General features: G+C 45.3%; 3 protein-coding genes across 3 annotated transcripts; 2 read left to right on the top strand and 1 right to left on the bottom strand.

Moving 5' to 3' along the window:
• Positions 1–516: 516 nt before the first annotated feature.
• On the bottom strand, positions 517–4,456 carry aldob (aldolase b, fructose-bisphosphate). Its single transcript, XM_061078946.1, has 9 exons — positions 4,370–4,456; positions 2,907–3,019; positions 2,610–2,815; positions 2,465–2,519; positions 2,087–2,247; positions 1,910–1,993; positions 1,614–1,788; positions 1,044–1,243; positions 517–763 (listed from the first exon to the last, which is right to left on the bottom strand). Exons 2-9 carry the CDS (start codon positions 3,016–3,018, stop codon positions 668–670), a joined length of 1,089 nt encoding a protein of 362 aa, XP_060934929.1. The 5' UTR covers position 3,019; positions 4,370–4,456; the 3' UTR covers positions 517–667.
• Positions 4,457–5,747: 1,291 nt separating this feature from the next.
• Positions 5,748–16,957, top strand: rnf20 (ring finger protein 20, E3 ubiquitin protein ligase). Its single transcript, XM_061079530.1, has 23 exons — positions 5,748–5,887; positions 6,572–6,703; positions 6,879–7,059; positions 7,162–7,230; positions 7,330–7,428; positions 7,532–7,679; positions 8,157–8,342; positions 8,466–8,581; positions 8,770–8,916; positions 9,014–9,088; positions 9,188–9,307; positions 9,559–9,738; positions 9,820–9,955; positions 10,085–10,206; positions 10,377–10,533; positions 10,647–10,974; positions 11,837–11,954; positions 12,173–12,322; positions 12,419–12,631; positions 12,953–13,078; positions 13,172–13,312; positions 13,694–13,798; positions 16,183–16,957. The coding sequence occupies exons 3-23, from the start codon at positions 6,889–6,891 to the stop codon at positions 16,357–16,359; spliced, it is 3,084 nt and encodes a 1,027-aa protein (XP_060935513.1). The 5' UTR covers positions 5,748–5,887; positions 6,572–6,703; positions 6,879–6,888; the 3' UTR covers positions 16,360–16,957.
• Positions 16,958–17,103: 146 nt separating this feature from the next.
• LOC133011565 (voltage-gated monoatomic cation channel TMEM109-like) lies at positions 17,104–20,631 on the top strand. The gene is made up of 3 exons (XM_061079322.1): positions 17,104–17,924; positions 19,777–19,879; positions 20,145–20,631. The coding sequence occupies exons 1-3, from the start codon at positions 17,727–17,729 to the stop codon at positions 20,492–20,494; spliced, it is 651 nt and encodes a 216-aa protein (XP_060935305.1). The 5' UTR covers positions 17,104–17,726; the 3' UTR covers positions 20,495–20,631.
• The last annotated feature ends 2,405 nt before the right edge of the window (positions 20,632–23,036 follow it).

Genomic DNA, 23,036 nt, shown 5'->3' with positions numbered 1-23,036 from the left:
CTCCTGGAGAGCTCCTCCCCTCCCGGGTGTCTCTGATTGTCTCTCACAGGTGGACTGAATCATGAGGCAATCAGGAGCCCTTTTAAAAACCAGAGGAAATGGGGACAGACTCTCTTGAGCCACTGAGGGAGTAGGAACCAGACGTTTTCACAAGGAGTCTCAGGGTAAGAGGCCAACGGCCTGCCTTTTGTCAGATGAAGAGGATACACTGCTGTCTTTCTCTCTCGTCATCCCAGGAAGAGCCCGCTGGAGCCCCAGACCCCAACTGCCAGACCGGCAAAGCTATTTGAATTATCTTTATGCGCCCTCCTCCCTTTTCCCCCTCAGTTCTAAATAAACTCCTAATTTCTATTTACCATACACCCCTGCGTCTGACTGCTCTGTTTCCAGTTTGTATACCCACTGTTCTCCTCTTGCAAGGCCGGGCTCCCACAGCACCCACAGACACACAATTATGATTGAGGTTGTGAAATGCTCGCAGATCCCCCCCCCAAAAAAACACACAAACCACCATGATAAACAACATTTTGGTCACTTAATTTATTTCCAGTCATGTCACTGAGCGAAAGAGTGCAACATCACAAATCTTCCCCTGGTGTTGGTAGTACAGAGGAGACGCGTTTGGTCCATGTGCATTTTTTATGAGGAGGTTTAAAGTTCACAGTATTTAATAGACATAGCTGGCTGTGTGCAGAGATTGCATGGAGGCTGCGTCAGCGGAGCCGGTGGACTTGTACTCTCCTTTGGCAGCCAGGCCATTGATCTGCAGAGAGCAGTAGAGGAATGAAGTTAGGGCAAAGTCAATGCAGCGTGTTAATAATCAGCCAGGTTAGCGGTGCCACATTGGTGCAAGACTGAAGAGACAGAAACCTGCTTTCAAACAACAATCACTGACCACTCACTGTTAAGTTGTGTAATGCAAGATAAGAGTTATTTAGTATACAGTTCTGTGCACAGTCCACCACTACATACTGATAAGTGAGAATTATTTATTGGTGTTAATTGTTCATCAGTAACAGCCATCCATCCCCTTCGAGACTAACCTTTGCCCTGGTGGAGAAAGCTTCCTGTGAGGCTGCCTTGTTGGCAGGTTTGCCCGCCCAGGCTGCAAGAGCAGAGGCCTGGAGTGCACGGCCGTAAGAGAAGGTCAGCTTCCAGGGGCGGTGGAGGGGCACCTGGTTGATGGCGTTCAGGTTGAGGGAAGCCTCCTCCTCACTCTGGCCTCCAGACAGGAAGCAGATGCCTGAAGACACAAAGAAAATGTTACATGTATTTAATTTACTGAAAAACCTGATTGTCCACACATTTCTTAGGCCCTGTTCAGACCTGGTGTTAATTAAAAGACTAGTGTTGGGCTATAGTCCAAGTTAACAGATGTTTCAGTTTGTTTGTCTGTGCAAATGAGAGAAGACAGAGTGAGCAGAGTCGGGATGGTCCAAATGAACTATGAAGAAAGGTTTTCAGGACATCAGCCTAGTAGGTGGTCCTGCCTATTTTGCACAGGACACATCAAAAATAATGTGATTGGATCTCAGGAGGCTTTTGGGCGCGGCAGATGTTAATACCAGGTCTGAATCGTGTTCTTAAACTGGTGCGTCGAGCTGGACTCTCACCTGGCACGGCAGCAGGGACAGTGCGCCTCAGAGCAGTCACTGTAGCCATGCCAACCTGCTGAGGGGTGTACTTAGTGGTGCAGGAATGTCCAGCAGTGACCATGTTGGGCTTCAGCAAAGTGCCCTCCAGGTACACGTGGTGATCAGACAGAGCCTTGTAAACAGCAGCCAGCACCTGAGGAGTTGGATTTTAATAAGAAACATGATTTAAACCATCATCTGCTGGGAAATTAAATAGATTTTACTGTTGGTGATCTTTTAATTTGGAAAACTAAGGCCAGAGATGATGGTCTGACCTTTTCTGAGACATACTGGCAGCGCTTCAGGTCATGGTCTCCGTCGGGCAGAATCTCTGGCTCCACAATGGGCACCAGGCCATTCTGACGGAGTAAATACAGTCACGTTAGGATGGGTGGGTCACAAACAAATAACACTGAGCAAGATGAATTCTTCCTCCATGCAAAAACACACACCTGTTGGCAGATGCTGGCATATCTGGCCAAGACATTGGCGTTCTCTGCGATGGCGAGAGATGATGGGCAGCCATCAGAGATCTTCAGCACGCACCTCCACTTGGCGAAGTCGCAACCATCCTTCTTGTACTGGGCGCAGCGCTCCGAGAGGCCGTCGAGACCTGTGAGAAACACTCAGTTAATGAATATTGGCGGATTCACATCGGTGTCTATAGTGTATGGTTTTTCACACCACTTTAAAAATCCAAGTTGTTCATGATTGGATATGCTATTGCAATCTTTTTCAATAAAGAGGTTCTAATTCATTTGCTAAAACATGTAAACATTGATAAGGAAAATGTTTTTTACTCCAGGTTTTGCTTCTTGGGTCTATGTTACCTTGTGTGTTGGTCTCTCCATCGGTTCCATTCAGACCAGCTGTGCCTTTGTCCACCTGAAAAAACACAATAAAAACACATCCATTAGTCTCGAGAGCTCCACATGTGAAAAATCCCAAAATGTGTCCCGTCAGCTGCGTTGTGACCTTGATGCCGACAACGATGCCTTTGTCCTTGATGACTTGGGGGAAGAGCTTGCCGCTGTCCGCCTTCTGGTAGAGTGTCTCGTGGAAGAAGATGATCCCACCTATGCAGTTGGAGTCAACGGTGGAGAAGAGAAGGTCGCGGAAGTAGCGGCGGTTCTCCTCGGTGTTCTCCACGTTGATCTTCTCGAGGCGCTTTCCCATGGTTCCTTGAGACAAGACGGCGAAGAGTTTATTTCAGACACTAGCTCTGCAGCCACCTCTTATCTCAGAAAAAAAATGAAACCACTCAAGGCTCACCCGTTGATTCATCTGCTGCCAGGATTCCCTTTCCTGGAGCCACGATCCTCTGAGCAATGTCAGAGAGCTCCTTCTTCTGCTCCGGAGAGAGGGATGGGAACTGATGAGTCATCCTGGAAAAGACAAGACAAGTTTTCTCACTGACAGGTTTAGAAACTCCTGAGGGCTGTAGTAAGTATGAGGAAGACTTGATCTTTTTCTTCCACTATCAAACACAAAGGCCTGTGACATCACGCCTCTCTTGCGTCACCTCTGTAAATATTTGTCCTGCATGGTGGAACTTTGGCCTTTCAACCAGATAAGTTTTGCCGCTTGATGTGCAAAAGAAGTTCACAGTTCACTTTGGAAGATTATTTATGGGCAGCACTATTCAATAAGTGATCGTGTGGAGGAGGGCGACACAGGCGGATGTTTGTTTTACTCGGTGTATTTGCAGAAAGCAAAGTCTTGCTGCTGCTAGAGTCAGGAGACAATTGACAAAGCCAGTAGTGAACAGTAACTTTATACATTTCTTTAACTTCTGTATTTACAGCTCTAGCTACTTTTAAGATGTCGGTCTAAACCATGCATCTCCAGACGTGTCGGTGGTGAACTTTTGCGAAGAACTGTTCTTTTACGTAATAAGAAAATCGTAAATCAACTCTTTCAAAAGCCTCTTGGCTCAGCTGGAAAATGCATCGTCACACAGCTGAAAAGCCTTTTTATTCAAGGCAAAAGTACAGGAAAAATGCAGCAAGAATGAAAACAGAAATACTATATACAATAAAAGTTGAAATATTTATATATATGAGGCTGTTTTTCTTAATGTGCAAATTATACAGAAAGGGATCTATGTCTTTGTAACATGATACGCAATATGTGCAGCAGGTCTTTCTTCTATTATGGGTTTGATGATGTTCTTGGAATATGATGCATTGCTGTAGATTGAACTACCAGGGATGTAAAGAACTTCAAATTAGCAAAAAAATCTACACTAGTAAAATGCAACATCTGTCATTACATCCACATAAATGCAGCTGGAATAGAAAGTAAAACATTTTACTGAACTTAATCATCTTAGTTTTTCATAGTAGTAAGTACATTTTGCTGAAAATAAATTTTTACTTTAGTGAAGTTTTGAATGCAGGACTTCTTCATGTAAAGGATTGTTTTGAACGTGTGGATATCGTTCTTTTGCTCAAGAAAATGATCTGAACTTTTCAAAAGTGATATCACCTGCAGTATGTGCTGCAAAGTAAATGATCGATCAGCCGATAGATCAGTGTAACTCGATCACACGGTCTTAACGAGCTGTTCGTCCAGTTCTGTAAACTTTACAACTCTGAAAACTGTGCAGCTCGGATCAATATTTACACCGCGCTGCGCACCATGAGGAAAGTGAGGAGATGCAGACCGCTCCTGCAGAACAGGGCAAGTCAATCTGAAACTTTTCAAAGTTCTACAAGAGAATAACATCTTCTTACCTGAGAGTTGAGATCGAACGGCAACGACGGAAATCAACTGAGCAGCCTCCCGGTGAGTGAGAAGGCCGAGCCCGGGACCCGGGACTCTATTTATCTGCTGCTCGGTGGCTACGTGCTGGGGAGGAGGGGCTCCTGATGTGGAGGGGGGGGCGTGGGGCCGCTGCGTGACGCTATTGGCCAGAGGAGCAAGAGAGGGGGGGGGGCGGTTCATGCGTGGTGTGGCATGAGGGTGCTCTTTGTGTTTTTTTGTGTGTGTGGACGTTTTTTTGGGATCATACAGGGAGAGAGAAAATAACAGAGAGTGTGTGTGTGTGTGTTTGTGTGTGTGTGTGTGTGTGTGTGTGTGTGTGTGTGTGTGTGTGTGTGTGTGTGTGTGTGTGTGTGTGTGTGTGTGTGTGTGTGTGTGTGTGTGTGTGTGTGTGTGTGTGTGTGCGCGTGCGCGTTAGCGTGTGTGTGTGGAGAACAGGAAAGGAACATGATGTTAAGTTCGTCTGGAGAGAAAGGGGAGGTTTGCATCACTCAGATCCGACACACCTCCTGTTTTTTGTATTCTCTGCAGCTCTGAGATGAACCATGTAATGTAAGAGGCCTGTTGCAAAATGCTGCAAGTCCGGTTTCATTTGTCCTGCACAAAGTGTGCATCGCAGCAGCAGATGGGATATAATGCCTGGTTGTCTTGTGTGGGTGTATCGTAACAGTTTGTACTTTCCAGTGCTCTTAACAAAGTCAGGGATTTGATTTGATTCCGATTCCATTCCAAATTTTGCCCACACTGTTGTCTGTGCAATACGCCACGCAAAACGAAATGTGGCCCATATTCATCATTTACCTTATTTTCACTTTACGTTCACATCCAGATTATTATGCAGATTTTTAAGTAGTCTCTGTGCAAGTAAACAAAATGAATTTTAAAGCATGAGATGCAACTGGTTGTTATAAGGTTTGACACTTAGATTTCTGTACTTGTCATTATGACCGACTGAGTCGGTGCAACCTAAATTGGGATTTTTATTCTGTATAGTGGGAGATATTTCCTCTGCAGTTTTATTGCACTACAGGAACATTCTCCCATTCATTCCAATACCTGGAGCTAAAACCTGTTTTTTCACGCTCTTTGTTTACCAGCCTCATGCGTCACATTGCTTGTCATGTATAAACAGCTCTCACATCGATTGCTGAAAAGGGCCCAAAAAAACATGCGTCCACGACTGACCTCAGCAGACAGGGACACATGTGCAGGACTGGATCACACAAATAATGACAAGCGTGCTTTTACACAACCTGGACTCTGCACCCAGTGCAATGTACCTTCAATACCGCTGATCAGACTTCAGTCCATGCCGTTGAGTTCCCGTTTACATAAGGACTCAGAGTCGGAACTTTGCAAGATCTTATCTGGACAAGTTAACTTACTCCCAAATTATTCGAACTGCATTAAAAAAATGACAGAGCAGGAAATGTAAGTGAGCAGCTCATTTGGATCCATGGTGTGAGGGCCGTGTACAAAGCGGTACAAAGGTATCTCATCCATGTTGCTGAGATCCTCCAAGTGCATTACAAATGTTTTAATTTAGCTGCATTCTTGCACTTTCTTTAGTTATAACATGATGTTTGGGAATCAGTACTTCTATTGAACTGCACTATACTACAGTGCAGGATTACCAACAGCACAAAGCAGACATGCAGCAGGCAGAGGGGCCTTGATCTCCAGGGTATTTGTCATTGTATCCGTTTCTTTTTGGTGCTTTGATTTTGTAGACAATTTGTACATTCAAGTACAATGTTGAGTAGATCTTCCATTATTATTACATGATTCTATCTTGTAGAAGGAATCAAATAGCACCTACCTTCACCAACAAAATTGTGTTTTAATCTGTTTGTTTGTTTATCTGTTAGCTAGCAGCATTAATTATCGGGGAAACTCAGAGGAAGAATGCAGAATGCATGGGTCAAGGAACAATTTTGGTGCAGATAAGGATCAGGGGCGGATCCAGGATTTTTGAATGTAAGCACAGTGTTTTGATCGAGAGCATAACAGAATCTGAATGTGAAATCAATAAGTTTTGCTCTCAAACTGAAAGACAACGCTCTTGAATAATGACAGAGGAAAGTTCCACTTCAATAAGTCACTGAAATGAGTTCAACACAAACTCCACGAAACTGGAGGCAACAGAGGCCTCAGGTTGTCACCCTCCCGGTCAGCAGGGGGCGCAGAGCCGCAGGGAGTGTTCTCCCACTTCACACCGCTGACGCTTCCGTTTCCGAGAGGCGAGAAGCCGCAACATCAACATCCACAGTCACCAAATAACAGAAAACTGTTGAAATTGAAAAAAGGTGAGATTTCGATCAGGTGTGTTTTTTGTTTCTGACAACACTGACGAGTGAATACATCGACGAGTGGGTTCAGAATCGTGTTTTCTTCACGTTTAAAAGCTTTTACATCTGGAGCTAGCAGAAGGCTAACACTAGCTGCTGTGTCTGATGCTAAGCGTCTCCCTGTGTGTTTCAGGTGTCTGAGGATGTCGGGCCAGAAACGTCCTGGAGACCCGGGCGGCCCCTCGTCCTCCGGGGCCCCCTCGGAGAAGCGGAGGGAGCGGGACGGAGAGGACGGAGGCCCCGGTGTCAGCGCCGCGGCCGGGGGGAGCACCGCGGTGGAGACGGTCATCAAACTGGGAGGGGTGTCAAACTCTGTGAGCTGCTTTCTCATCCCCCAACACTGTCAATACAGCAAAACACCAGGAGTGTCTCTGCGTTTGCCTGCTCCTGTTTTTTAATTATCTTTTATTTTAAAGGAAGAACAAGACATCAGAGCTCTCCAGGCTAAGAACCGAAAGTTGGGAGAAGCCCTCGATCAAAGACAGGTCCAAAAAATATCCTACTATTTCTTACACCTTGTACAGGAAGCTGGACTTGCATCGCTTCTTGTTTTGAGGTTAATCACGTATCTTGTTGATTTGCAGGTGATTGAGGACGAGTTGCGAGAGAGGATCGAGAGGCTGGAGACCCGGCAGGCCACCGATGATGCCAGTCTGCTGATCCTCAATAGATACTGGAACCAGGTCAACACTCACTGGCCCAGACTTAAGAGCACAAGCATTACTATTGGTATCCATGTCTATGAAGGTGAAAAAGTCAAAGTGTTTGTTTATTCTCTGCTTTCAGTTTGATGAAAACGTCCAACTGATCAGCAGGCGTTATGACCAAGCCAGCATCGAACCTGAGAAATCTCCGGCGGCTGAGGGCCGGAGCCTGAAGCCAGATACTCCAGAACCTGATGGCGACTCCAACCAGGAGAGGGTTAAGGACAGAGGTGAAGGCAAAATGCACAAAAACTCTTTGACTTTTACCCCTTTTCCACCAAGGCAGTTCAAAGGCTGGATCGCAGCCAGTGTCTATTTTTGAACCGGTTCTTTGTGTTTCTACAGCCAAAGAACACCAACACTTCACTGAACTACAAGAAAGAACCGCTTATATTAGGGGCAGGATTTACAGTGACCAATAAGACTAGCCATAATTTTATGACCATCAAGTAAAAAAACAGGTCACATAGTCTGCAAATAAGATTGAATAGTTCAAACTGTGGATGCTAAAGAGATTCAGCAGTGGTCTGTGGACAAACTGTCTCCTTGTTCTGTGGTTGTCAGCTGAAGTGTAGAACACACAAGAGGGAGCTTCACAAACAAAGTCCATGTTCGGAGAGGGTATTTGTCAGCAAAAACATAAAGACAATAGATGCAACAATCCAGAAATGTAATCCAAAGCCCTCTTTCCTTCTGTTGTCTCCCAGGCCACCAGGGAGAGACATCCAACTCCTTCCTGGCCACGCTGGCTAGCAGCACCAGCGAGGAGATGGAAGCTGAGCTTCAGGTGAGAGTGGAGTCCAGCCAGAAACAGGCCAATCGTGTGGTGGAGATCTACGAGTGTCTGAAGCGCACTGTGGACCAACTGAAGGCAGAGGTGGACCCTGGAACTGGTGAGATATAAGGAGGGAAGGTTTGCAGAGGAAGACATGGTTGTAATGGAGTATAGCTGAGGATGAAATGCTTTTGAAAGAAATTGCATTGATTATAATAATTATTGATCCTTTTCTTTCCAGAGGGCAGTTTGTGGAAGGCAGCATCCACACAGAACTCCCTCCTGTCCAGTGAAAATGAGCGGCTACAACAGCTGTCTGAGGACCTCAAGCAAAAGCACAGTCACATGACGAGCGAGGTACAAATAATATTTCCTTTTTATTCTCTAGCACAAAATGTTTCTTCTCAGGTCAAGCACACCTTAACAGTTACAAAGATTCTAACAAACTAAATTAAAGAATCCATACCTTTTTACTTTGTTGATTATTTGTTTCTGTCATTCATCATCCTCTTATGACGGTTGCTTTGTCCTCACATGTTTTCCAGTCCCGCTCTCTGGGTCGTGCGGCTAACAAAGCAGACCAACGTGTGAGCGAGCTGCAGGTTCTGATCGAGGAGCTGCAGTGGGACATGGAGAAGATCCGCCGCCGGGAAAACCGCCTGAATGCACACCTGAGTGAGATCCTGGAGAGGGTGAGGATTTGTGTTGGACTTAATGTCAATCACATTGTTGTGCTAAATGTGCTTTTATGTTGAAGGATGTAATAACTAACACCCTGTGCCACCCCAGGTGAACAGCAAAGGCTACAAAGTATGTGGAGAGGCCAGTAGCGTTTGTGGGACCATTACTATTAACAAGAGAAAGGTAAGATTTCTTTTTTTCCCCTCATAATTTTGACAAAGAAATAATCAAACTTAGTTCCATATCTTATCTTGAACTTGTTTTCTTCTTTTCCGACACCAGTTTGAGGAAATGAACAGTGAGTTGGAGGAGAACCGTGAGCTGGCAGACAACCGCCTCACTGAGCTGCAGAGGCTCCAGCAAGACTTGCAAACTGTTCACCAGGAGAACAACAACATGAAGGTACTTATAAGGCACTTCTCACACAATAAGACATGAAGGTACTTATAAGGCACTTCTCACACAATAAGTCATGTGATCCTACTTAAGAAGTAGATTGCAAGAAAAATGTACGGTTATCACTAAACCAAAGAACTTCTACCACCCTGAAAAAAACGTACATTTAAATGTGAATCGTGCAACATGTCTGCAAATGAGAAGACATCTTGCGCTACTATTTCTGACTCTATTTAACCTCTCTCTATTCTCCTCAGGCGGAGCTGATGTGTCGAGCAGAGGGCCTGGTCAAAGACACTTCAGAGTATCGCTGTCTGCAGTCACAGTTTTCTGTTCTCTACAATGAGTCACTAATCCTCAAGGCTCAATTAGACGAGACACGCGCTCGTCTCAACACTACCAGGACGGCACGCTTGCGACAGCTGGAACACATGGAGGTGAGTTGTGTGTGTTAGCATCTGTGTCGGTCTCTGTCAGTTTCATTCCCTTCTTACTCTTACTTTCCCCTTTGTGTACAGAATGATGAAGTGGCTCTGCAGAGGAAGGTTCGTACAGAGGTGTTTCAGCTGGAGGACACTCTGGCTCAGGTCAGGAAGGAGTACGAGATGTTGCGAATAGAATTTGAACAGACTCTTGCTGCCAACGAGCAAGCAGGTAACTCAACAGGTTCTGGTTTATAAAGAGACTAAGGTTTCTGAAAATACATTTGATTGCCGTTAGATTTCTGCTGATGTTCTAATGTGTATTATTTCTTTTGTTCCCCTGACTGCCTCCTCGACTCAGGTCCTATTAACAGGGAAATGCGGCACTTGATCAGCACACTGCAAACCCACAACCAGCAGATGAAGGGAGAGGTGGTGAAATACAAGATAAGACTGAGGGAGACACAAGCTGAACTCAACCAGGTGCGCAGAAGGAGACAGAAAATAACTCATTCTGTCACCAGAGCCAGAACTTATGTAGTGCTTATAATTGAAAACACAAATATAGTACGTGTTATTATAAACTGTTGGAAACAGTGAAAATGGCAGAACACTACTATTGAAGTCATCATATGTATCTGTTGCCTCTATAGGTCCGTGCCTCTAAGGGCAGCGCCATCCTCCAATCACAGTCAAGCTCAGAGAACGACGTTAAGGATGAGACGACCTCTCCTTTGACCCCAGCCGTCTCTGGAGAACCCGCCGTCAAGAGTGAGACTGACAACGGCTCCTCGACTCCCAGCAGCACCGGTAACCAACACCTCGTTAACTGAGAGAAGTTTATTTAATATTTTATGAAGTTGTAAACAACATAAAATGCTCCATTGTTGATAATCAGTGTTTTATACTTCGTCTCTCTGTAGGTGCCTCAGTGAAAACAGAGCCTGGCGTGGAACCAGAGGCAACAGTAAAAGAGGAGGAGAAAGACGAGAAGAAAGAGAGGGAGGAAAAGAAAGAAAAGGACACTTTAAAGAAAGAAGAGAAAGACAGAGAACGGGACAAAGAGAAGGAAAAGGAGAGAGATAGGCCGTCCCGCAGCAGTGGGAGCAGCAGCAGTGTGATAAAGGAAGAGAAGGAGAAGTCCGGGAGCAGTGGCCAACCAGAAGAGTCAGCTGGGGAGCGTCTGTCTGTGGTAGGAGGGTCAAAGAGGAAGGAGATGGAGCAGCTGAAGATTGTCAGAGCAGAACTCAAGTAAGTCACATGTTTGGTAGTTGGTTTCTATTTTAGATTATGGTCTTTTTAAAAATAATTCACAAATGGACAAGGAAAAACTGTGTCATTCACATGTCAGTATTAATCTGTGCTTGGTAACTTTTATTATTATTTATAATTACTTAGCATAGGGGGTCACAAACAGCTCTTTTAATACTTTAAAATGCATAAACTATAACTGCTCACCACAAAGAAATTATAAAGTTGAATAATATTGTCACATAGCTCAAGGTGAAATTATTCAGACCCCTTCAGATTTAGGTATGTTGTTGCCCCCATTCATACAACATAATTACAAACTAAAAACTTTTATTAGTGCATTTTAGATACCTTCAAAATGCATTAGTGATCTGTTAAGTGCTGAGGTGCAGAAATCTGATAATTTTGCCACTTGATCTGAATTTTTAATCGATTTTGGGAGACTTGATTTAAACATCCATCATTTGCTTACTTGCTGATAAATAAAATCTACCATAGCTGCACCACAGTTGTAAAATAGTTCAAACCCTTTCAATCCTTTCCTCATTTCTTTTTCCAGTATTTGTGGCTGAGGTTTTATTGATGCAGAATTTCCTGTTCGTCAGCTTCAGGTTATAATGTCTTGAAGAATACGAACTATCTAACCCACAACACGTGTGTAAGAATTCACCAGTCATGTGATGCCTCACAGTAAATAGAAAGCTATTGTTTGACAGGTTAACAGACGTGTTACCTGTGTTCAATGGGTTGGGAGCATGTTTTATTCTCCAACTATTTTATTTTGTGTAGATTAAACTAAAATGAATGGGCCTTACTCAGAGTTCTTGTAGGTTTTTCTGACTTGGTGATTTTGGATGTGCAGGAAAGCCCAGGAGTCCCAGAGGGAGATGAAGCTGCTGCTGGACATGTACCGCTCAGCACCCAAAGAGCAGAGGGACAAAGTCCAGCTCATGGCTGCAGAGAAAAAGTCCAAGTCCGAGGTGATCAATGCTACACAACACAGTCACCTATCTGTTGATATAGTTAATAGTTTATTTGGTTTTGGATGTTGGCCTGTTCTTTCCAGTCGATTCTTTTTGAACATCATGTGGGGATGTTTGGATTTCTTCTCATTTACTCAACAGCACATGGTCAGATATACTATTTCACTTGTACCCTTCCCCTTCCCATAATAATAATAGTATTATGCTGATTCCAGGGAGAGGAGCTGCGGCAGAGGCTAAAGGAGCTGGAGGAGCGGGAGAGGAGGGAGGGCAAGAAGATGGCAGATGAAGAGGCTCTGAGGAAGATTCGCTCTGTGGAGGAGCAGATTGACATCCTCAATAAGAAGCTCTCTATAGCCAAACAGGTGCGTTTGGTGGAAATTTTGTTTGCCTGCACAAACCTGCCGCCTGGTTCTCCTTTCGTTCTCTAACACCTTGTTGCGCCTGTGTTCCGTCTCCAGGAGGAGGACGCACTGCTGAGTGAGATGGATGTGACAGGACAGGCCTTCGAGGACATGCAGGAACAGAACATCCGGCTGATGCAGCAGCTCAGAGAAAAAGACGATGCCAACTTCAAGCTGATGAGCGAGCGGATCAAGTCCAACCAGATCCACAAGCTGTTGAAAGAGGAGAAGGAGGAGCTGGCAGATCAGCTTCTCACCTTAAAAACTCAGGTCAGCCTTCAAGGGGAAAGCTGTAAGGATAGGGAGTTGAACACACTGGTGTTTTGACATACACACAGTTTAATTGCAGTGATAACTACCTGCAGATATTTCCTACTATCTTTGAGCTGTGGATTTGTATTTATCAACTAAATATATAATAATCACCCCTTCACTGTTAAGTAGAGATTCTGTGCGTTGGTAAAAAAAATGTCGGAAAACCAAATTGTACGCCCAGGTTTTCTGTTTGCCATTTATCACAATCCTGTTCATCTTTTACCATTAACATGTTATGTTATCCTCATTTCACATATTGTCTGTGCCCATGTGCAGGTCGACGCTCAGCTGCAGGTGGTGAGGAAGCTTGAGGAGAAGGAACGCCTCCTGCAGGGCACCATCAGCACTGCTGAGAGAGAGTTGGCACTTAGAACACAAGCCTTGGACATGAACAAACGCAAGGTAACACATTATTCAGTTACGATGGCAAGTTGTTACTAAAAAAATATATAGACCTTCCCTTTGAGACTAAAGGACATCTCTGTTGTCCTCCAGGCTCAGGAATCTGCATTGCTGTCGGAGGAGGTGCGAACTCAGCTGGAGCAGGTTCAGCAGAGGCTCGGCTTGGTCCGAGAGGAGGTGGTTGAGAACAGTATCTCCAGGGAGAAAGAGTCTTTTAATGCTCGACGAGCACAGGTAACAACACAAATACAATGAGTCACTTGTGATCCATTGCTGTGAAAAACAGTAAACATATCAGACTCACTGAACAATTATCCTCAAAGTAAATTGGCATTTATTAGTAGAAAAGCAGTGTTATGCGACTTGTGGGAGGACAAATATGCTCCACATTTGTTTAATGGCACTTCCTCATTGTGTGTGAGCTTAATAGTTTTTGCCAGTTTCAATTTCATTGTCTTCTACTGAAATGATGACAAAGTTCAACATCGCTGCTATTTTCCCTGCTAATCCTTTTTTTTTAAATATTTTATTTCATAAAGTCTGTTGTCAGATCAAAGTAAATTGTGGAAGACAGGCTCATTTTTCTTACAGCTGTTAACTCTTAATGTCTTTCAGGAGGACATCTCCAAACTTAGGAGAAAGATTGAAAAGGCCAAGAAACCAGCTGAGAAAATAAGCAATGGAGACGACATGTTAAATGAAGAAATCAATGATTACAAGGTAGGTTTTGATGGTACAAAAGAAAATAGAATATTCTGTTCTTTTTCAGATGAAGCATTCAGTCCGATGTCTCACTATTGGAGCAAGTCCCACTGTGACGCTTCAGATCCCTGTCACTGTGTAAATAATATTTTGAGCAAAGTCTATTATGGCTGCTTTGGTTGGAACATTCCCAGCAGGCGATAGATGTTCCCAGCTTCTTTCCACACTCCCGTTCACCCTTAAGCGCACCAGGCCAGCTTGTCTGAACATGAAAATGACCTAACCTCCCTTCCAACAACCACGCTGTTAAGCCTGCAGAGGGGAAGGAAACTCCAGGGGAACAGACTACAGAGAGACTGGCCTCCCAGTCGGAGCCAGCTCCATGTGGAACTGGACCAAGATGGCGATGAAATCATGAAAGAGGAAGTTAATTCCCTTGCCATATCCTCGACACACCCGTTGTCACAGAGGGTATTTGGGGCTCTTTGTTGGTTTCCATGCAGCAGTGGTGTGAAGCCAAGATGTAGGGTGTGCCCTCCTCAAGCAGAGCTCCTGGTACTGTGGGTTTGGTTCATGAATGGCTTGATCTGCCCACTGTGAAATTCCCACTGATGTTAATTGCCACTTTCCAATGTGCTAGAGGCTCCTCCTTGGGTCTGTATACATCTATAGGTGGAGAGCAGTTATGGAAGGGTGTCACAAAGAGGGACACATTCATTATCAGCGTTTGGTTGGAGTTCTTTGACACATTTCGTTTGGGACTTGGAGGTAAAATGGCGTTTTTTATCAAGTGAAAGTGTGTCTGTCTCCAGACTGCTGGTGTCCCTGTGGGGGTTTTCTGTGGTTCAGGAGGTGCTGAAGCTGCCTCATTTTGAACCATTGGAGGAAGCAGACTTGAAACATTTGTCCCTGAACACAGAGTTGTCACTACCTCTGACTACCTCTCCAAACAGGTTGATGATATCATACGCTCTTGTTTGCCTTGGGGCATGTACAGATTACATTGAATTCCATCCTGTGTGCCTCAAGTGGTTGGTTCATATTATTTGGCTTTTCCTCTTTCACCTGGAAAGCAGTGGTCACACTCTTATCCAGTGCAGACTGACTTCATTTCCTTGAGGAATCCTCATGCGGCAGAAACCAGTAACAAAGCAACACTTCTCCCATTGGGCAGTGGAGGCTATTGCTCTGGCCAATACAAGTCAAGGTCTGCAGCTTCCCACAAGTTTGACAGATGGTTCGGCCACAGTCAAGGCCTTATTTGGAGAGTTTACAGTTGAACAAAAGAGAGAGGTGCGGACCACCCAGCTGTAGCACAGATATTGTGGGGATTTGAGGTTAGAGACATAATCCTGGGTCGTTGGATGTCTTACCACAAAACCTATGTACTTTGATGAGTGAGAAGTCGTCCACATGCAGTTTTTAATAGTAGGTGGCACTACCTGGTGTAGAAATGTGCAGCAATCAGCATTGGCGTAATGACACAAGTTCCTGTAAGCTCCCATAGTGAGACATCTCCTTCATATCACTTGGTGATGATCCTGTTCCAGAGAGGTAAGCTGTTTCTTCCTGTTTCCAGTCTTTGTGCTAAGATAAGATATACTTTACCTTAAAGGAGTAGAAGGTCGTTAATCATCTCATTTAACCAGCGTCAAACTAGCGTCTAGAATTTCATTTGACAAGCAGCAGTTCCTCATGCTTTGGATACAAGCACTTAACAAGGACCCGAGTCTAATCCAGTGTGAACTCCCCCCTCATGGCCTTGATAACAACAGTCGAGTTGGGAAATTGCAGCAGTTGTAGCTGATAAGTGTCACAGAGACTGGAATTAATATCCCTCAAGCAAATTCCCGGACGGGCGGCAAGGAGTCCTGGAAGTGGTTTGACTTAGTGAACCAGTTATGTTTGTCGCTCTGGTTTCCACGGAATCAGATCTGACTGTGATCTCACTGCAAGGAGAGGTAGGGACACGGTAAAACACTTTGAACCAACTGCAGAAGATTAAACATCACACATTATATGACTGACTTTTTCAAATTGTAGTCGTCTCATTCAGGTTTCTGTAGCTTCCCCTGTGGGATCATGGTCATATTTTTCCATAAACCTGTAAGTGTTCATATAGTCTTGATGGGTCCAGAAGCTTTAATGACCTCCCGTATCAGGAGATTCTCTACAGTCCATAATCAGCCTTCATGTCGTATCTGTGGGCTCCTGACATGAGTGGGACAGTAGAGCTTGAAGTCGTGCCTCTATAATCACATGGCCTCACTGCTGCCCTAGATATTTCTGTCCGCTCATCACAAACCATTCATCTGAGGACAAAACTGGCTTCTCCGTTTATTGTTCAAACCATTTCCTCCCTCCCTCTCCCCCCTCTCTCTCTCTCTCTCTCCCACCTCCAGGCACGTCTAACATGTCCGTGCTGCAACTCCCGGGTGAAGGACGCTGTACTGACTAAGTGCTTCCACGTCTTCTGCTTCGAGTGCGTCAAAACCCGCTACGACACACGCCAGAGGAAGTGCCCCAAATGCAACGCCGCCTTCGGAGCAAACGACTTCCATCGCATTTACATCGGCTAAAGCAGCAGACCCCTCCCCCCCTACCACCACCACCACCACCACCTCTGCAACGACTTGCAAGGAAAAGGGTCAACGATTTCAGCAGCAGTACAAGCACTGCCGGGAGCATCACTGCACTCCAGTGGCTCCTCCTCTCACGGCGCCCTCACACGCATCTGTGCGTCTGCAGGAGACTCGGTGTGAAATCTTCTCCTCTCGATGATTCCAGGCTCACGGGGCCGCGTTTGATGCTCTGATCTGAACGCTTTAAAAGTTTTTGTTTTAGTTTTAAACGAGTGCATTCAGCTCCAGTATCCACTACTTCACTGTAAGCTTTCAGATACTGGAGCGAGAAGAGAGTAGAGAAAATCAGGTTTGTGTTGGTATCAGGTTTGGCAGAAAAAAAATTAGTACCATGCGAAAAAAACAGCATTCCTTCCAGTGTAGTGGATGTTTGTATCATGTTGTGTATGTATATACCATATGTCATTACCGTTTCTTTCCTTTTTTTTTTATTTTGAAAGCTGCTTCTTCTTTCTCCAATCTGTTCTCTAAAATCTCCAGACTTGATTATGTGTAATTTGCTGTTTGCTGGTTAATAAATTGCCATCAAAACGTTTCCCCGGCCTCTGCTTCCATTTTACTCATTTTCACACCGAGATGTTTTATCGGGCTCTGGTATATTAAACTACAAATCCCAGTGTGCAGACGAGTGGTGATGCTTGTGCGCAGCGCCTTCCTCCTCCTCTTCCTCTTCCTCTCGACTCGACGCATTTGCACCCTGGGAACAGTCGTTAGAAACGCTTGAAGGAAAGGAGTGCCACACGGCGACACGGGACTTTTTTTTTTTTTATTTCAAGGTTGTGCAACATAATCCGCAGTTGCAGCGCTGGATGCTCACAGACAAAGGGGAAGTGGCTCAGAGCAGGAGTAAGAGGATTGAGGAGACTCGTGGTCAGATCCGCGTCACCGAAATTTTTTTCTTTTACGCGTAAAAGCTCCAACGGGGAAATAGAAAACACACACTTTGGACACATTTCTATTTTTTAACAACTTTCTGCGTCCTTGGTGGAATCATCACGTTTCTCGGATCTCAAGCCTTTAATTCATTCTGACCTTATATAGCCTGTGTGAACGCGGCGGGAGCAGATAGAATTTGTGCCGCGTTGCCAAAGTTTATAATTAAATGCTCGGATCCTTTTGAGACTCGCTTTTTCTCTCTGTACCGACACGTGTGATTTGCAGGTTTGTTTATTGGACCAGTGGATGTTACAGAAGGGAAAAGGAGCTCTTCTTGTGATTCGCCATTTTTAAGTCTTTGAGTCACTTGGACAGGAGCTGCTCGACCTTCTTCTTTCGTCTTTTTTCCGGATCTCGGTTGCTGTGCCATGGCTCGCTGCTTCCTCTCCGTGTGCCTGGTGCTGCTGCTCGGCTGGCGGGGGTCTGAAGCCCAGCAGGCCGGGGAGAGCCCACCACCGGGACCGGGGGGGGTCACCCTCCGGACCCTGCTCGCCGGAACCTGCCAGGAGATCCACGGCTACGCGGAGTCGCTGCTGGGAACCGGCGTGGTGCGGTCCGCCGCGGAGGTACAGAGAGGAAACACTTCCACCTGCACCAGGAAGTGGCCTCACACCCACCTCCTGCCTTCACACTGCTAACTCCACCGCCTGTCACTGTAATTGATCAATGCTTTAATTAACTGGTCACTAATTTATTTTCCACACTCATTCCTCCCCCCTCATGCCCCTCAACTTGTTAATCTTCCTCCTGATCCCTTCCTCCTCTCCTCTCCTCCTCTGCCCTCTTTCCTACATCCATCTCCCCCCCATGCCCCTCAACTTGTTAATCTTCCTCCTGATGCCCTCCTCTTCTCCTCTTCTCTGCCCTCATTCTTACATCCATCTCTCACCCATGAACACACACCATCTCTCTCTCTCTTTTTCCTCTTCTCTGCTGTGGCTCCTCTTCCCTAAGAGTGCAGTGTTGTTTCTTGAGTCAATGCTTGGTCAGGAGCGCGTCTATACACTGGCCATGGTAAGAACCCCCCCCCCCCTGAGTGTCTCCCAGCTCCTGTGGCCCTGTTTGGTGACTGTATAGTTAGGGCTGAGAGTAGGAGCATGGCTGTAGTGGAGAATCTGCCATATGTATTTGCCTGCAAGTGGATATTTGCATGCAAGGCCCGAATACGTGTAGTGGTCATATTGTGTATATGTGCTGGCAAGCGGAGAAGTTGGATGAAATGGTTTGAAATGTGGCAAAATAGGGGTTTGGACATGATCCTAGGATTTAGAATTGAGTTTTTATGAGTCCTCAAACCAAAATGTGGCCTTACTCCCTCGGAAAAAACAGTTTCAATCAAGAAAAACAAGTTATTTGTCCTCCAGACAACAGTACATTGTGGTTAAAAAGTTACAGGGTAACATTTCTAGCAGATCCCTGGCAGGCGTCCCCTGCTCACTGTGCTTCTTTGCATTCAGCCTGTCTGTGCATGTGCAGATCTTTTGTCTTCATTTTGTTTTTAGGATCATGCACCTGTAGAAGTTGTGTTTTTGTTCCTCGTTTTGTGGATATGCACGCCCTCCACTTGTTTGTCTCCAAAATCCTCAGTTCACCTTTGGGGCGTGAGCAGCAGTCGGGCCACAGTGAGACGCCACATGCAGCGCTGCACTCTCAGCAGCCAAAGAGCACAACGTTATCCACATTACAACATTTAATTGGCCTTTATTTTGCCGCTTCACAGCTTCTAAAAGTCTGCGGCTTCACAAACCTGACTGGACCAAACCGAGCAGTTTAGTGTGGTTTTTTTTAAAGTGAAGTGTGGTGACAGATGCTCGACACACACTGGACAGTCGTCGCACACATGCCAGTGTGTAGCATAACAGGTGCAGATAAGATACTAGACCAACTTCCTGGGCTGCTATTGACCTTGCTTGTCGAGGCTATAGTGTGTGTGTGTGTGTGTGTGTGTGTGTGTGTGTGTGTGTGTGTGTGTGTGTGTGTGTGTGTGTGTGTGTGTGTGTGTGTGTGTGTGTGTGTGTGTGTGTGTGTGTGTGTGTGTGTGTGTGTGTGTGTGTGTGTGTGTGTGTGTGTGTGTGTGTGTGTGTGTGTGTGTGTGTGTGTGTGTGTTTGTAGTGTGAATAGAGGTTGTACAGGAATAGAGAGGGGCACTGTCCAGCTGTCACTAGCATGCACAGCTGTTTGTGCAAGTCAACAATACAGCTTCTTTTGGATCATAAGGTGTACCTCCTGAGTGCCCCCCCTTTTCACTGCCTCTTCTCCCTATGAGACGCACTGTTTCATACACACACCCCATAAATCACACAGTCTGTGTCAACACGTCTGTCTCCTGTGTGCATGATTATTCACCATCAGAATGCTGCCTCTCTTCATTGCTACCCAAGTAAAACATCTCCCCACCCTCCCTCCACTTTGCCACAGTTTTTCGAGATGGTGCTGAGAGTGGTGGCGGAGGGAGCTGCCAGCGGCCTGAACGTCATCGCCGTCTACGTCACGGAGATCCTCAGGGTCACAGGATTCGACGGTGGGTACAAGTGCGGCTCGTGTGTCAGTTTTTTTTATTTTTCTCCTTCCTGTATAGGTATCTCAAGTAAATAGCTGGAGGCGTGTTGGTGTATGTGTTGTGATTAAAGTTTCTAATGCAAGGAAAGTATGCAGGCTTGCCTCTCCCTGAGGGGAACCTGTCTGCCACTCCCTTTTGTTTGCTCTTGTAGCTTCTTGTGTAAAATACAGGAGTTTATTCTTTTGTGAGAAACAAAGCCATTAAGCTGGATTTCCTTCCTCCACAGCTGCACTGCCCAAAGTTACCCCAGAGGGCGTGGCCGCCTTCGCTCAGTGGGGTCTCCTGGCTCTCATTGGCTACTGGGTGCTGACCATCGTCCTCCGTCTGCTCATCGCCGTGTTGAGGCGGGTGTTCTGGGTGGTGAAAACCGTCTTGGCGCTCTGGCTTTTCGGACTGATGGTGACTGACAAGACCGCCACCACGGACGCCACGGCGGTCCGACTGGCCGGCCTGGTGCTGGTGTGCGCCCTGTTGACTATGCTCTCTTCTGCGTCTGAGAAGTCGTGCGCGGTGGAGGAGCGGCTGAGCGTCCTGGAGAGCCGGCTGAGGGCAGTAGAGAAGAGGAAAGGGGACTAGCGATGGGAAAGAGGGTGCAGCGGAGTAAAGATGAGCGAAGGTGATGGTGATGTGGAGAATGGTAACTTTGATGGTTTCTATGTGTGTGTCAAATAATTATGGCAAATAAAGTAATCTCTGGGATTTTTAATCAGGAACGCTCTTTCTGTTTTCTTTTGCCAAACGGAGAGGTTGATGTTGAGCTGGAAGCCTCCAGTGTTACGATGTGAAGTCAGGGGGTCACCAAACTTATAAGAAGCATTTCTCTCAGAGCCATGTACGTCTGTACTTTCATCACAATCCATTGAGTATATGTTAGAACATTTCACAAGAAACTTTGAGCTTCTCTAAACGTGAGAGAGAAAAGTCAAGCGTTCACTAAAGTCATTGGATTCGTCCTGAGGATCGTTATCTGTGCCAGGTCTCATGGAAATAATTCATACAATAGGAGGTTATGTTTTCACCCCCGTCTGTAAACAGGATTATACAAAACCAGCTGAACCTATTTCCATGAAAGGCTGTGGAGGGGTGGGGCATGACCCAAGGAAGTTTAAACTAGAGTCGGCCTAATGCAGCGGATCATAAATATCAAAGTGTCCCCAATATATAATTGAAATTCTTACTTCGTGGATACGTTAAGATGAAAAACTTTTATGGATTAACATCTTCCTTGATGTATCAGACAATAATTCATGGATCTTAATGAAAACAATACCACATGTTGAGAGGCCTGATCTTTATATATAAGGGAAGTTACATGTGGTTTCATAAGGGGACTGTTGGGCCTTGACAGAGTTATACACTCTACTGAGAGTCATTCAGTTTAATCTGGGCGTTAGTGTCATGCCACTAGCATGGATATTATCAGGATATTATTACTTTATCAACACACTGTCATAATCCATGTCTCAGTTTGAACTCACCATAACTCTGTACCGTGACCCCAGGCTGACCTGTGGCCTGTCGTCGGCCTCTCCACCCCCCCTGCGCCTGGTCGCTCTCCTGCTGCCCAGTCAGCCGGCAGCTTTTTTAGATGCTTGGGTTCCCACCAACAATGTTCACCACCCCCCCCCCACTATTTCTGCACCCCCAGAGGAAAAGCCTGACCTCAGTGCCAGTATGACCATTCCTGCTCGCTCAGCCTCCCCCTTAACTAGTGCACCAGATATCAAATCAAATATACTTTATTGAAAAATTTGTCTTGGGCCACAGTGCTACAGCAGCTGCAGAAGAGTACATTGGACTACAAACTACAATAAAAAACAACCCAAATAATTATTGCAGGATAAATTTGAGATGAATATTGCACTTGCCCAGAAAAACACTTAAAATGGTAAAACACTAAAAGATGAAAACGAGATTTTTGGCATTAAAGCTCAAAAACCAAAGTGTAAACTGTTATTGAGCTACATGAACGAATCAACACGTCTCCTTATTGAGTCGTGTGATAGACGTTGGGATGAGTGAGAGCTTGAGGCTGATGGTTTTACACCTATGGGCTCTGTAACATCTGCCTGATGGTCACCGGTCAAATTCGGTGGAACAGTATATTAATTCACAGTGGAACAGACAGTGAGGCCGCAGTGTCACCACCAATCGGCATCATGATATTAAGCCCTATGATACAAATTGTGATATGTGAATATGGGCTATATGAATAAAGTATAATTGATTGACTTTATATTTTAGTGATTTATATATTTTTTACATCAACGGATCAAATGACTGAGTATTCTGAAAAGAGCACCTTGTTCTAAGAAAAACAATCAGATCAGATTTCAATTCCTCTAGGTTACTCGTGATCGTTACCCCCACTGAGGAGATTTTGTTTTCACACATTTTTTATAAGCAAGATTATTTCAAATCAACATGACAGATTTCCTCTACCCTTGACGGAAGGATGGGGTGTGTGTGTGTCAGGGAAGAGCCCATTACATTTTGATGCAGATCCAGATCAGGGGCCGGAACCAGATTAGTTTTTTTCATTTTAGAATCAGGCACATTTATGGGACTGATACCTGTATGTGTGAGGTTTGGTGTTTCTTGATTGAATTTAAGGGAACCGTTGGGCCTTGGTGGAGACAGAGAAGTCATAATTTAAATCATTTGAAAAGATCATAAGGATTCAGATGGGCATTCAGAGGGAGCCTGGTTTCCTTCAGTTAGGTTAATGGGTTTTTTATTTCAATGTCCATGTCATTTCTGAATAGAGTTCAAATGCATGTAGCAGTGCCGGTGTTTACATCCCTAAACAAAGCACGGATTATAAACCTGGAGGGGGTTTCAGGCTCAGTGAGTGTAACAAATGTGCCCACAAAGAAAGAGTTGTGCTTCTTCTTCACGACACACAACAGCCTCAGTCGTATTTGAACTCCTGCTCGGCGGTGCTTCCTTTGTGGACCAGTTGGTATGCTGTCAGGAATTTATGCGCTCCGATGAGCTTCTGGCTGCCAGCTGACATGTTGGTTGGGTGGTGCTTGTAGTGGAGGTGTTGTCTCAGAATTTCAAGTAAATGATAGTGTATGTGAGATAAGATATGCAAGCAAAACACAGACACAGATCA

This window comes from Limanda limanda, chromosome 10 (genome assembly GCF_963576545.1).
Source record: "Limanda limanda chromosome 10, fLimLim1.1, whole genome shotgun sequence".
NCBI lineage: Eukaryota > Metazoa > Chordata > Actinopteri > Pleuronectiformes > Pleuronectidae > Limanda > Limanda limanda.
Note: the sequence above shows the minus strand (reverse complement) of the source record. Positions and strands in the feature narration are given on the sequence as shown.

What these genes read in the sequence shown, in the direction of transcription:
- LOC133011565 (XM_061079322.1), top strand. Translation starts at nt 17,727, where the DNA reads ATGGCTCGCTGCTTCCTCTCCGTGTGCCTGGTGCTGCTGCTCGGCTGG. An exon ending in TGGTGCGGTCCGCCGCGGAG is followed by an intron (nt 17,925 to 19,776) that starts GTACAGAGAGGA and finishes ACTTTGCCACAG; the next exon opens with TTTTTCGAGATGGTGCTGAG. An exon ending in CAGGGTCACAGGATTCGACG is followed by an intron (nt 19,880 to 20,144) that starts GTGGGTACAAGT and finishes CTTCCTCCACAG; the next exon opens with CTGCACTGCCCAAAGTTACC.
- aldob (XM_061078946.1), bottom strand. Translation starts at nt 3,018, where the DNA reads ATGACTCATCAGTTCCCATCCCTCTCTCCGGAGCAGAAGAAGGAGCTC. An exon ending in TGTCCCTGCTGCCGTGCCAG is followed by an intron (nt 1,244 to 1,613) that starts GTGAGAGTCCAG and finishes TTGTGTCTTCAG; the next exon opens with GCATCTGCTTCCTGTCTGGA. An exon ending in CTTTCTCCACCAGGGCAAAG is followed by an intron (nt 764 to 1,043) that starts GTTAGTCTCGAA and finishes TGCTCTCTGCAG; the next exon opens with ATCAATGGCCTGGCTGCCAA.
- rnf20 (XM_061079530.1), top strand. Translation starts at nt 6,889, where the DNA reads ATGTCGGGCCAGAAACGTCCTGGAGACCCGGGCGGCCCCTCGTCCTCC. An exon ending in TGAGTGAGATCCTGGAGAGG is followed by an intron (nt 8,917 to 9,013) that starts GTGAGGATTTGT and finishes GTGCCACCCCAG; the next exon opens with GTGAACAGCAAAGGCTACAA. An exon ending in TTAATGCTCGACGAGCACAG is followed by an intron (nt 13,313 to 13,693) that starts GTAACAACACAA and finishes AATGTCTTTCAG; the next exon opens with GAGGACATCTCCAAACTTAG.